The following is an 11,566-nucleotide window of genomic DNA, read 5'->3' on the forward strand; positions in this document are numbered from 1 at the left end:
GAGTCGTGGTGTTCTCTGCCTCCCTCCTCCTTCCTTCCTCATCTCTCTACGTGAGTACCATCTCTCCTCCTCTCCCGCCCGGATGACCGCGTCGGCCTCCTCTCTGACCTCCCAACCTCCCGTCTCTCTCCACTTCAGTCCACACTTCACTGCGCGGCCCGGATTATCCGTCTGCGGAAAAGCTCTGGGCACGTCACCCACCGCCTCAAAAACCTGCGGTGGCTGCCCACCCGCCTCCGCACGAAACAAAAACCCCTCGCACTCGGCCTCCGAGCCGTCCATCCCCCGGCCCCCTCCTTCCTCTCCTCTCCTTCTCCCTCGCAGGCCGCGCGCTCCGCTCCTCCGCCGCCGCTCACCTCCTCACGGTCCCTCCTTCTCGCCCGTCCCGCCGTCGACCCCCGGCCCGCGTCCTCCCTCCGTCCCGGCACGCCCTCCCTCCTCAAATCCGCCAAACCAGCACACTTCCCCCTTTGAAATCCCTCCTGAGGGCTCACTTCCTCCACGAAGCCTTTCCAGACTGAGCCCCCCCCCCCTTTTCCTCAGCTTCCCTTCCCCTCCCCATCGCCCCGACTCCCTCCCTCTGCTCTCCCCCCTTCCCGCCCCACAGCACTTGTGTACATATTTACATATAATTCTATTTATTTTTTGTTAATGCCTGTTTACTTGTTTTGATGTGTATATATATATATATATATACATATATATCTCTAATTCTGTTTATTTATATTGATGCTTTTGATGCCTGTTTGCTTGTTTTGATGTCGGTCTCCCCCCTTCTAGACTGTGAGCCCGTCGTGGGCAGGGCTCGTCTCTCTTTGTTGCTGAATTGTACTTTCCGAGCGCTCAGTACAGTGCTTTGCACACCGTAAGTGCTCAATAAATACGACTGAATGAAGAATGAATGAATCTCTCGCATCCTCTTCCTCTACCCCCTTTTCAATCCTCCCCTCCTTCTCTCTCTAATCTTCCTCCACCCCCTCCCACCTCCCCTCTCTTTCTCTTCTCCCTATCAATCCATCCAATTTGTCAAGCACTTCCTCTGCGCAGAACACTGTACTAGATGCTTGGGAGAGTATCATTCATCCTTGCCCACGAGGAGCCGACAGACGACATGGGGGGAGACAGTCGATAAGAGAAGTGCCAGGTGGACATTTGTTCATTCATTCAATCGTATTTATTGAGCGCTTACTGCGGGCAGAGCACTGTACTAAGCAGAAGGGCCGTGGTCCTTGGAGAGGGGTGAATGGTCGATTAGTCAATCGCTTTTATCATTCCATCGTACTTATTGAGCGCATACTGTGTGCAGAACACCGCACTGAGCGCTTGGGAGAGTCCGCTACAACAATAAACAGATGCACTCCCCGCCCACGGCGCAGAGCACCGTACTAAACGCTTGGGAGAGGACAAAAGAGCAATACACAGACCCATCCCCTGCCCACGACGAGCTTCCGGTCTAGAGGGGGAGACAGACGTGAATAGAAATCAATCGACGACAGCTATGGACGTCAGTGCCGTGCGGCTGAGCGACGGGGAACGAAGAAAGGGAGCGAGTCAGGACAAGGCAGAAGGGAGAGGGAAAAGAATACCGAAGTCCTTAAGGAGAAGAGACCTTTTCCCTTCCTCCGCCTCCCTCCCTCCCTCCTTCCCCCCGCGATCCGGGCCCTCGCTTTTGACCACCGGTTTGCCCGCAGATGCTTTTGATCCCGGATTCATTAAAACCCAATCCCGCTGCTTCCTCCCGACCCTAATGGCCTGTGAAATCCCTTCTCCTTCTCCGAGCCTCTCTTAACTCTGCCGGGGCCCCTTTGAGCGGGGGAATCTCTCTGCGCTGTCAAAAAAAAAAAAATATATATATATATATATACTCTGATTTATTCAAATCGGCTTTCCTCCACCGCCAGAAATTAATCTCCAGCCCCGGGAAGAAAGCAGAGGGGGGCAGAGGGAGGGGGTGAGGGAGTGGGGAGAAAGCCGGGCCTGGGAGCAGGCCGGCCGGAGGGGCGAAGATCTGAAAGGGCGGAAGCCTGGGAAGGAAGGGGGCAGCGAGAATAATAATAACCCTATTCGTTAAGCGCTTACTGCGTGCAGGGCACTGTACTAAGCGCTGGAGAGGAACTTGAGCCGCCAGGCCCGGGGGCTGCAGCGGGGTCTCGGAGAGATGGGGCGAGAGAAGGAAAGCGGGAGCCGATGCGAGCTCGCTGTGGGCGGGGAATGTGTTTGATGGTATATCGTCCTCTCCCAAGGGCTTAGAACAGTGCTTTGCACACAGTAAGCGCTCAGTAAGCACGATCGATAATACTAATAATCGTTTTCCAGTTTCTAAGGAGCCAAGCTCGCGGAAGATCACGGGCTAGGGCGTGCAGTAACCCCGCCCCGGGGGGTACACATCCCGTTACAGGTGACGATGCCAGGTGAGGGGAAGGGCCCCCCAGAGCCCCCCACTCCCCACCGGCCTCTGGCCTTGACACAATTACCGCCTTCTTTAAGTGCTTACTATGAGCTAGACGCTGGGGTAGGATATGAAGTTATCACATTGGCTACAATCTCCGTTCCACCCAGGGCTCCTAGAATAATTGTAATATCTGTTAAGCGCTTACTCTGTGCCAGGGACCGTACTAAGCGCCGGGGTGCATAGGGTCCTCGTCCCACATGGGGCTCATAATCTTGCTCCCCATTTTACAGATGAGATGACCGAAGCACAGAGAGGGGAAGTGACTTGGCCAAGGTCCCGCAGCAGACAGTGGCCGAGCCGGGACTAGAACCCAGGTCCTTCTGACTCCCGGGCCCTTGCTCTATCCACTAGGCCACACTGCTTCTGTTTCCTCTCCTTTTACAGATGAGGAAAGAGGCCCAGAGGTTAGAGAAGCAGCGTGGCTCAGTGGAAAGAGCCCGGACTTGGGAGTCAGAGGTCATGGGTTCGTATCCCGGCTCTGCCACTTGTCAGCTGGGTGACTGTGGGCGAGTCACTTCACCTCTCTGGGCCTCAGTTCCCCCATCTGTCAAATGGGGATGAAGATCGGGAGCCTCACGTGGGACAACCCGATGACCCCGGATCTCCCCCAGCGCTTAGAACGGTGCTCGGCACATAGTGAGCGCTTAACAAATACCGACATTGTTATTATCATCAGGTTGTCCCACGTGGGGCTCAGTCTTCATCCCCATTTTACAGATGAGGGAACTGAGGCCCAGAGAAGTGGAGTGACTTGCCCAGTCACACAGCCCACAAGCGGCGGAGTCGGGATTAGAACCCACGCCCTTCTGATTCCCAGGCCCGCGCTCTATCCACTACACCATGCCGCTTCTCAAGTCACTTGGGCAAGTCACTTCCTTCTCCTCGCCTCAGTTCCCCCGTCTGGAAAATGAGGATTAAGACTGGGAGCCTCATACGGGCCAAGGACTGGGTCCGCTTTGCTTCTCTGTGCCTCAGTTACCTCTCCTTAGGAGGGAGACATCGTACCCCCATTTTACAGGCGAGGAAACCGAGGTAGAGGAATTAAGGGACTCGCCCCGGTCCCTCGACCCTCGACCCTCACTTCTGGCCGCTTCCCCAATCGCCTCCCCCCACACCTCCGACTTGACGGTAGAGCGGCGTGGCCCAGCGGATAGAGCCTGGAACTGGGAGCCGGGCTCTGGGTTCTAATCCCCGTTCCACCCTTTGTCCGCTGGGTGACCACGGGCAGTCGCTTCACTTCTCTGGGCCTCAGTTCGTATAAAAAAAACGGGGATTAAGACTACGAGCCGCATGTTGGACAGGAACCACATCCAACCCGATTATCTTTTATCTGCCCCAGTGCTTAGAACAGTGCCTGGCGCACAGTCAGCACTAACACCGATTAGACTGTGCGCCCGTCAATGGGCAGGGATCGTCTCCATCTGTTGCCGAATTGTCCATTCCAAGCGCTTAGCCCAGTGTTCTGCACACAGTAAGCGCTCCACAGATACTATCCAACACCATAACCGGTGACTCGCCCAAGGCCACACGGCGGACAAGCGGCCGAGCCGGGACTAGAACCCACGACCTTCCGACTCCGGGCCCGTGCTCCGGCCCCTAGGCCGTTCTAGACCCTCTGGACCGTGAGTTCGCTGTGGGCGGGGATCGTCTCTATCGCCGTATTGTACTTTCCCGAGCGTTTGGTACAGTGCTCTGCACACGGTAAGCGCCCGGTAAGTACAAATGAATGAATATTATTCTCCGGGCTTCAGTTCCCTTATGTGTAAAATAGGACTAAGACTGGCGAGCCCTATGTGGGACGGGGACCGTGGCCAACCCGATGACCTCGTGTCTACCCCAGTGTTTGGCGCACGAGAGCTGAATAAATACCGTAGAAGAGGGAGGGGGGTTGTTCCTGCAGAGGGGGTGGTCTCAGCCCAACTCTTGGCCCAGGAGGGGCAGGTGGGCACACACACCCCCTAGGTGCCAGGGCATCATCTATTCACGCCAGTGTCCCCCCGCTGGACCTTCGGCTCGCTATGGGCAGTCAAAGTGTCTGATTTTGTTATAATCTCCCCAGCGCTTAGTCCAACGCTCCGTCCGTAGTAAGTGCTCGATAAATGCGATGGATCGACTGAGCTGGCAGGACACCCGGACCCCCCGGGCCACCTCCCAACCGGCCCCTCTCTGGTCCGGTCCGGCTGAGCGGGACTGAGGGGGCTCCCCGGGCCCCCCCCCGCTGTGGGGGGGAGCCGAAGGGGTGAGTGGGCGGCGCTCAACGGGAACCCCGCGTCTGCCGTGACCTCCGGCAGAGTACGGGCGCTTAGTACAGGGTCCGGCCCACAGTAAGCGCTTAAGAAATACCATCGCTATTAACTGGTGTGCGCCTCGCTTACGTCGCCCGCAAGATGAGACCTAGGAGCCCCAGGGGGACGGGGACTGTGTCCAACCTGATTATCTGGTATCTACCCCCCCCAGCCCCCCGCTTAGTACAGTGCCCGGCACACAGTGAGCACTTGACAAATACCATTAAAAAGGAAAAAAAAGAGACGAGAGCAAGCCCAGCGTCGGCGTGCTTTCGTTCTGTGGAAGAGTCAGGAGGGCCAGAGCTCTGGCCCCGAGCGACCCGATGCCGCCTGCCGAGTGACCGTGACCAAGTCACTTCGGCTGCCCGGGTGCCGCCGTCTCCCTTCAGGAAGCGGAGACGGTCCGGTCGCCGCCCTCCGGGGCCGGCGGCGGGAGGAACGGGCGCCGGGCGGAGGGCCAAACCCCTCCCCCTGGGCCGCTCGCGGGCCCCGGCCCCCTCGGCCCGCGGCCCCCCGCCGGGGGCACCGCCGCCGCAGCGGGGCGAGGAGGGAGCGGGGCCGGCGGCGGGAGAGGCGGGCGCGGGGCCGGGGAACAGATGGAGGCAGAGCGGGCGGCAGCTGGTGGCGACACGCTTTCCTGCGGCGCGCTCGCTCCCCCGAGGGGCGGACGGGCCGCCCGCCACGGGGGCAGCGAGAGGGGGCGGGCCCGGGCCGCTCTTGGCGCCGGGCTCGGGCTGGCAGCCGGGCACCTTGGCACGGGACCGGGCACCAGAGGGGCCGGGGGGGGGGGGAGGGGGGGGACTCATTCGGCCCCGGAAGGGGGGAGCAGCCGGGCCGGGAACCAGGGGGGCACGGTGGCTCGCTCGCCCGCTCTCTCCCTCCGTCCGCCGCCCACGGGCCGCGGCCCACGCCGCGGGCGGCCCCTCGGACGGGCGGGGGGCCCGGGGAGACACCGGAGCCAGTGAGGGGGCTGAGCTGCCTGCTTTCTCCTCCACTCTTTATTCCAGAGGGAGGGTGGGGAGTGAGGTCGGGGCTGGGGGGGGGGGGGGGGCTCCGCGCCCGGGTCCTGACCCCACGAACCCCCCACCCCGGGCCGGCAGCCGTCCTTCCAGAGTCGTTTCTTTGTTTAAAAAAGAAAAATATCGAGGCCCGCGGTCCGGCGTCGCCGCTTCCCTGCCGGGCCGGGACCGCCGGGCCCCCGCCGTCCGGGCGACACGCTTGGGGGGGTGGGGGGGTCTCGAGCCCCGACCCCCGCTTCCGTCGCCGCCGAAGCCGTCAGCGCGAGGTCTTCTTGGAGCTCTTGCCGTACCTGGCGTCCAGGCCGAGGCCTGGGGGGGGGGGGGAAGGGGGCCGCGGGTCGGTCACGCTCCCCCCCGCATCCCCCTCCTCCCCCTCCCCCACCCGCCGCCCACCCCGGGGGGGGCCGACTCACCCAAGAACACCAGCACGGTGCCCACCCACTGCAGGGAGCTGATGGGGTTGGCGAACAGGACCACGGACGCCAGGATGGTGAAGAACTTGCGGGTCGTGGTGACGATGGAGCAGGTCAGCGGGCCGAAGTACACCACCGTCATGAAGATGAAGCTCTGGAGGAGGGCGAGGGGGTGAGGCGGGGTCGGGGGGGGACGGACGGCGGGGGCCGCCGGGAGCTGGGTGGGCGGGGGCGGCTCACCTGGCCCAGGGCGCTGGTCAGGCCGAAGAGCAGGATGCTGGAGAGGATGCCGGGATGGCGCTCCGCGAAGCGCAGGAAGCCCCACAGCTCCCCGGTGAACAGGATGGCTGGGGAGGCAGACGCGGGGACCCCGTGAGCGGGGAGCGGGGCCGGGGGCCGCGCGGGGGGCCGGGAGGGGAGGCCGCCGGCCGGGCGCGCGTCTCCCTCCGCCGGCGGCCGCGGGGAAGGGAGGCCGGCCCCTTACCGCCTCCCAGGACCAGCGTGGACCACAGGTTGATGTTGAGCATCATCTGGTTGGAGCCGGTCTGGTAATGCGCTCTCATGTGGTCCTGCGAGACGCCCGTCAGCCCGTCCAGGGTCAGGGACAGCAGCTGCCGACGGACGACGGGGAAATAAACGGGCCGGCAGGGAGGCCGACGCCACCTCCCCCCGCCGCGGCCCGGACCGTCCCCGACCCGAGGGGCCGAGCCCGGGGGCCGCCCCACCCGGGCGACCCCCCGCCCAAGACTCCCGGGGAACCCGCGGGCCTCCCGTCAGAAGGCCACCGGGGAGGATTCGGGGCCTTTTCTGGCGGACGGTGCTGGGGGAAGGTGCGTCTGCGTGTAGGAGGGGGAACGGAAGAGGGAGAGACAGAGACTGTGTGCGTGTGTGAGAGCGAGAGACGGCGGGAGAGTGTCCGTGTGTGTCAGAACGAGAGAATGAGAGAGAAAGAGAGAGGGAGCGCGCGCGTGTGTGTCGCGCCCACGGTCGCCGAGTCCGGACAAGCTCCGTCGGGGCCCGCAGAGACGGACGGCACCCCCAGTCCTCGCCGCCCGGCTCTGTCCTCCCCTCCCCGCCGACGGCCCGAGTCCCGGCCTGGTTGGCGCGGGCCCCTCCCCGCTGGCGCGCGAGCCCCGCGGGGGCGGGGACGGGGTTCCCGCGGGCGCCGCGTACCAGCAGCAGCTCCCCGTAGCCGACCACGTGCTCGCCGCCCCCGCCGCCTCCGCCGCCGGTCCGGGGCCGGTAGAGGAAGAGCGCCACGCCCGCCACGATGAGCAGCACGCACACGTACTTGGCCTTGGGGTAGCTCTTCTTCAGCAGCGTCACCCCCAGGAGCATCACTGCGGGGGGGTGGGGTGGGGTACGGCCCTTAGGGGGCCAGCCGCCCCCCCCACCCCCACCCCCCGCGCCGACGTCCGGCCCGGCCCCCGGGGTGCCGGCCGGGCCCCCCTCCCTGGGGATTCCAGAGTCGGGATGTGGGGACGGAGCCGGGGCCGCCGGCCACCTCCCAACTAGCGGCCACCAGAGTCCGGGCCTTGGGCTGAGGGGACGCGGAGGCCGCCCCAGACGACTGCCCGGAGGAAGACGGCTCTTGCAGGGAAGGAAGGAGGGAAGGAGAGAAAGGAGGAGGGCGGGAGGGAGAGGAAAGAAGGAAGGAGGGGCAGCTCCCCGGGAGGCGGGAGAGGACTCCGCAGGATGGCACGGGACCCAGGGCCGCCAAGGAGAAAGGAAATGAGGAGTTCGATGAAGCAACGGACTCAGGCAGAGCAAAGGGCGGGAGGCTGGGAGGGGGCCGGGAGGCTGGGAGGGGGCCGGGACGCTGGGAGGGGGCCGGGACGCTGGGAGGGGGCAGGGTTTCTGACCTGCCCCGGCCTTCCTGGAGCGGATAAGCTCAGGGAGGGACGGGGGCCTTGGGGCACGGCAGTGCGGGGCAGGGCAGGGCAGGGCAGGACGTACCCCTCCCTCTCCCCCCGCCACCCGAACCCCCGCTTCAGTCCAAAGTCAGCAGCCGGCGAGGCCAGAAGGGCCAACGTGCGTGCGGGGGGAGGGGAAGGGGGAAGAGGGGGAAGGGAGCGGCAATAGAGGGCGAGGAGCCGGCCGCCCGCCGGCCCCGCCCCGAGAAGCCAGGGAGGACCGGGAGGAGGAGGAGGAGGAGGAGGAGGAAGGTGAGCGGGGCCGAGCCCGCGTTTACCTGGGATGGGCTTGCAGGACTTGCCCAGGACCTGGAAGACAAGGGCAGGGCCTCTCATTCCGGCCCCGACCCCGGCCCCTCCCGCCCCCGGCCCGCCCCCCGCCTACGCTCAGCTGGGCCAGCTCCTCCGCCCTCCCTTCGCCACATCCCCGGACCCTCACCCCTCTACAGAGCCTTCCCCGACCGACACCTGCCGTTCCCCGAGGGAGCCCGGAGCAGCGGCTCGGGGCGAGCGCCGGCCCGGGAAGCGGGAGGACCCGGGTCCTGATCCCGGCTCGGCCGCCCGTCTGCCGCGGGACCTCGGCCAAGTCGCCTCACTCCTCCGGGCCTCGGTTCCCTCAACTGGAAAATGGGGACGGAGACCGAGGGCCCCACGTGGGACGGGGACCGTGTCCGACACCATCTCCCTGTGCCCGCCCCGGCGCTTAGCACGGCGACGCTCACACAGTAAGCGTTTCAACGCCGTATATGAAAAAAAAATTAAATGCTGGACGATCGGAGGAGTGAGGGGAGTCAGAATCAATCAGTCGGTGGTACTTCTTGAGCGCTCGCTGCGTGCAGAGCACGATTCTAAGGCCTGGGGAGGGTACAAGATACGTTCCCTGCCCGTCATGAGTTTACAGTCTAGAGAGAGATGGATAGCGATATGAATGATTTATAATACCTAATTTAAAGAAGCGGATATAAGTGCTGTGGGGTTGGGGTGGGGCAAATACCAAGAAGCCCCACGTTCTGACGGGTTCTCTTTCATTTCAGCCCCTTTTGGATGCTCGCTTGGGTATTCGCTTTCTCCTCCTCCTTCCTCAACCTAACCCCTCGCCGGGAGCCCGTGGGGGCGGCCCCCACGTCGGGGGGTCCGGGGGGTGGGGGTGGGGGGGTCTCACCTGTGTCGGGTAATTGACGAACTGCAGCGCGGAGTTGCTGGAAACCATGGCGCCCAGGTAGGAGACGGAACAGGCGGCGTAAAGCCAGTTCCGCGTTCGGTCCACCCTGGCGGTGTCAAAAAACCGGATCACTGGGAGGAAACACAAGAACATAGAAGAGACGCCCGCCCGGGGGGCCGGGACTGAGCGCCGGGGCCCGGGCCCGGAGGGGAGGGGAGGGGACAGAAGGGACGACGGCCCCGAGGGAGGCCGAGGCTCCGGCCCGGCAGACGAAGCCGCGTCGGGGGGGGTCGGATCGGCCGGGCCCGCCGTCCCCGGGCCCCCTGCCCTCCCCACGCCCTCCGGCCCCACCGAGGGCACTCACGGATTTTGGCGAACATCGCGTTGATGACGCACTGGATGAAGACCAGGGTTAAGGCGAACGTGAACTTCTCCTTGTCGGGTCCCTCCCCGTATCGGCCTCTCGTGCTGTGGGAGGGAGAGGAGGAGGAGGAGGAGGAGGAGACGCGGAAGGGTGAGGACGGTAAGGCCGGGAGTGCAGGGGGTCCGGCCCCCAAAGCCCCCCGCCCGGCCTGGGGAAAGGTGGGGGACCGCACGTGTGTGTGTGGTGGTGGGGGGGTAGGGCATGTGGGTGTGTGCTGGGAGCAGGCTCACCCTCGAACCCAGAGCCGGAGGACAGACTCCCAATCGCACGGGACTGCAGGGAACAGGGGGCCGAAGGGGTGTCTCGGGGCCCGGGCCCGCTAAGCTCCCCACACCCCCCTCAAATGGAAGCTCCTTGGGGTCTGGGAGCGGGTCTACCGACTCTGTCGTACTCTACTCTCCCCGTCGCTCGGTACGGGGTTCTGCACACCCTAAGTGCTCGGCAAATAGCGCTGTTGGGGATTGGCGGGGGCGGGGGAGAGAATGGGAACGTGAAAGAGGGGAACGAAAATCAGAGTTTTCAAGGGAGACGACAGGGGTCCGTCCATTTTGGGGGGAAGGCGGTGGGGGGTCAGGGGTCCGACTATTGCGGGGAAAATGGGGGTCGGGGGTACGACTATTGGGGGGGGGGGAGTGTCAGGAGCCTGACCATTTTGGGGAGGGGGGGGTCAGGGATTAAACTACGGGGGGGGGGGAGTTTGGAAGTTCAACCACTGGTGGGGATGGTCAGGAGTTTAACCAACCATTTGGGGGAAGTGGGGGGTCAGGGGTCAAACTAATGTGGGGGGGGGGGTCAGGGCTTCAACCTCTGAGGGGGTGGGGGGGGGGGGTCAGGGGCCCATCCATTTGAGGGAAGGGGGATGTCGGGGCCCAACCATTCTGGGAAAGGGGGGTGTCAGGGTCCAATTACTGGAGGGAGGGAGGGGAGTGGGGGTCCCCCAAGTGCTACGGGGGAGGGGATGTGGGGTGTCAGGGGGCTCACCATTTTGGGGGGGGTGTCTAACCATTTTGGGGAAGGTCGGAGGTCGGGGACCCAACCATTGAGGGAAGGGGGAGGTTCAGAAGTCCAACCCGAGGGAGGGGGGGGTGTCAGGACTCTTACCATTGGGGAGAAGGGGGAGTCAGGGGTCCCACCCCTGGGGGCGGTCAGGAGTCTATCCATTGGGGGGAAGGAGGGGATCGGGGGCCCAACCCTTCGGGGGGGGAGGGTCACGATCCGACTATTTTGGGGGGATCCAGGGGTCCAAGCGCTATGGGGGAGGGGATGTGGGGTGTCAGGGGGCTCAACACTTGGAGGGAGGGGGATTGGGGGGGGGGTCTCACCATTTGGGGGAAGGTCAGAGGTCAGGGACACAACCATTGCGGGTAAAGGGGGGGGGTGGTCAGGGGCCCAACAACTGTATGGGGGGGGGGGGAGTGTCAGGGACCCAATTGCTTGGTCCAGTGGTCTGCACGGAGTAAGCGCTCAATAAATACTATTGAAACATTGTGGGGAAGAGGGAGTGAGGGGTCCGACCCCTGAAGGGGGGGTGGGGGTTGAGGACTCTGACCGTTTGGGGGGGCGGGGGGAGATGGGGGAGACGCCCGTGGTCGGGGGGGGGGGGCGGGTCCGGGTCTTCTCTCTGTTGCCCAACTGCCCTTTCCTCCGCGCCGAGCGCAGAGTGGGCGCTCCGTCAGGCCGAGGGGAGGGGCGGCGGGCGTCCCGGCGGGGTCCGCTCACATTTTCTCCTGCAGGATGCCGTAGTAGAAGTAGCAGACGAAGACGCCGAGGAAGCAGAGGGGCAGGCGCAGGCGGGCGGGCAGCTGCGGCTGCGGCTGGGGGTGGGCGCCCCCTCCTCCTCCTCCTCCTCCTCCTCCTCCTCCTCCGGCGGCGGCGGCGGCCATGGCGCGCGGGTCGGG

At 64.4% G+C, this 11,566-nt stretch overlaps 1 protein-coding gene across 2 annotated transcripts; it reads right to left on the bottom strand.

Moving 5' to 3' along the window:
- Positions 1 to 5,835: 5,835 nt before the first annotated feature.
- SLC35B1 (solute carrier family 35 member B1) lies at positions 5,836 to 11,566 on the bottom strand. Of its 2 annotated transcripts, none has more exons than XM_029076167.2 (9): positions 11,388 to 11,566; positions 9,609 to 9,712; positions 9,245 to 9,375; positions 8,361 to 8,391; positions 7,343 to 7,509; positions 6,654 to 6,780; positions 6,410 to 6,516; positions 6,170 to 6,323; positions 5,836 to 6,065 (listed from the first exon to the last, which is right to left on the bottom strand). In XM_029076167.2, exons 1-9 carry the CDS (start codon positions 11,549 to 11,551, stop codon positions 6,013 to 6,015), a joined length of 1,038 nt encoding a protein of 345 aa, XP_028932000.1. In that variant the 5' UTR covers positions 11,552 to 11,566; the 3' UTR covers positions 5,836 to 6,012. The 2 variants fall into 2 exon arrangements, with proteins under 2 accessions (XP_028932000.1, XP_028932001.1); XM_029076168.2 differs by having other exon boundaries at positions 9,245 to 9,350; positions 11,388 to 11,527.

The sequence above is a fragment of the Ornithorhynchus anatinus genome, chromosome 11 (genome assembly GCF_004115215.2).
Source record: "Ornithorhynchus anatinus isolate Pmale09 chromosome 11, mOrnAna1.pri.v4, whole genome shotgun sequence".
Lineage (NCBI taxonomy): Eukaryota > Metazoa > Chordata > Mammalia > Monotremata > Ornithorhynchidae > Ornithorhynchus > Ornithorhynchus anatinus.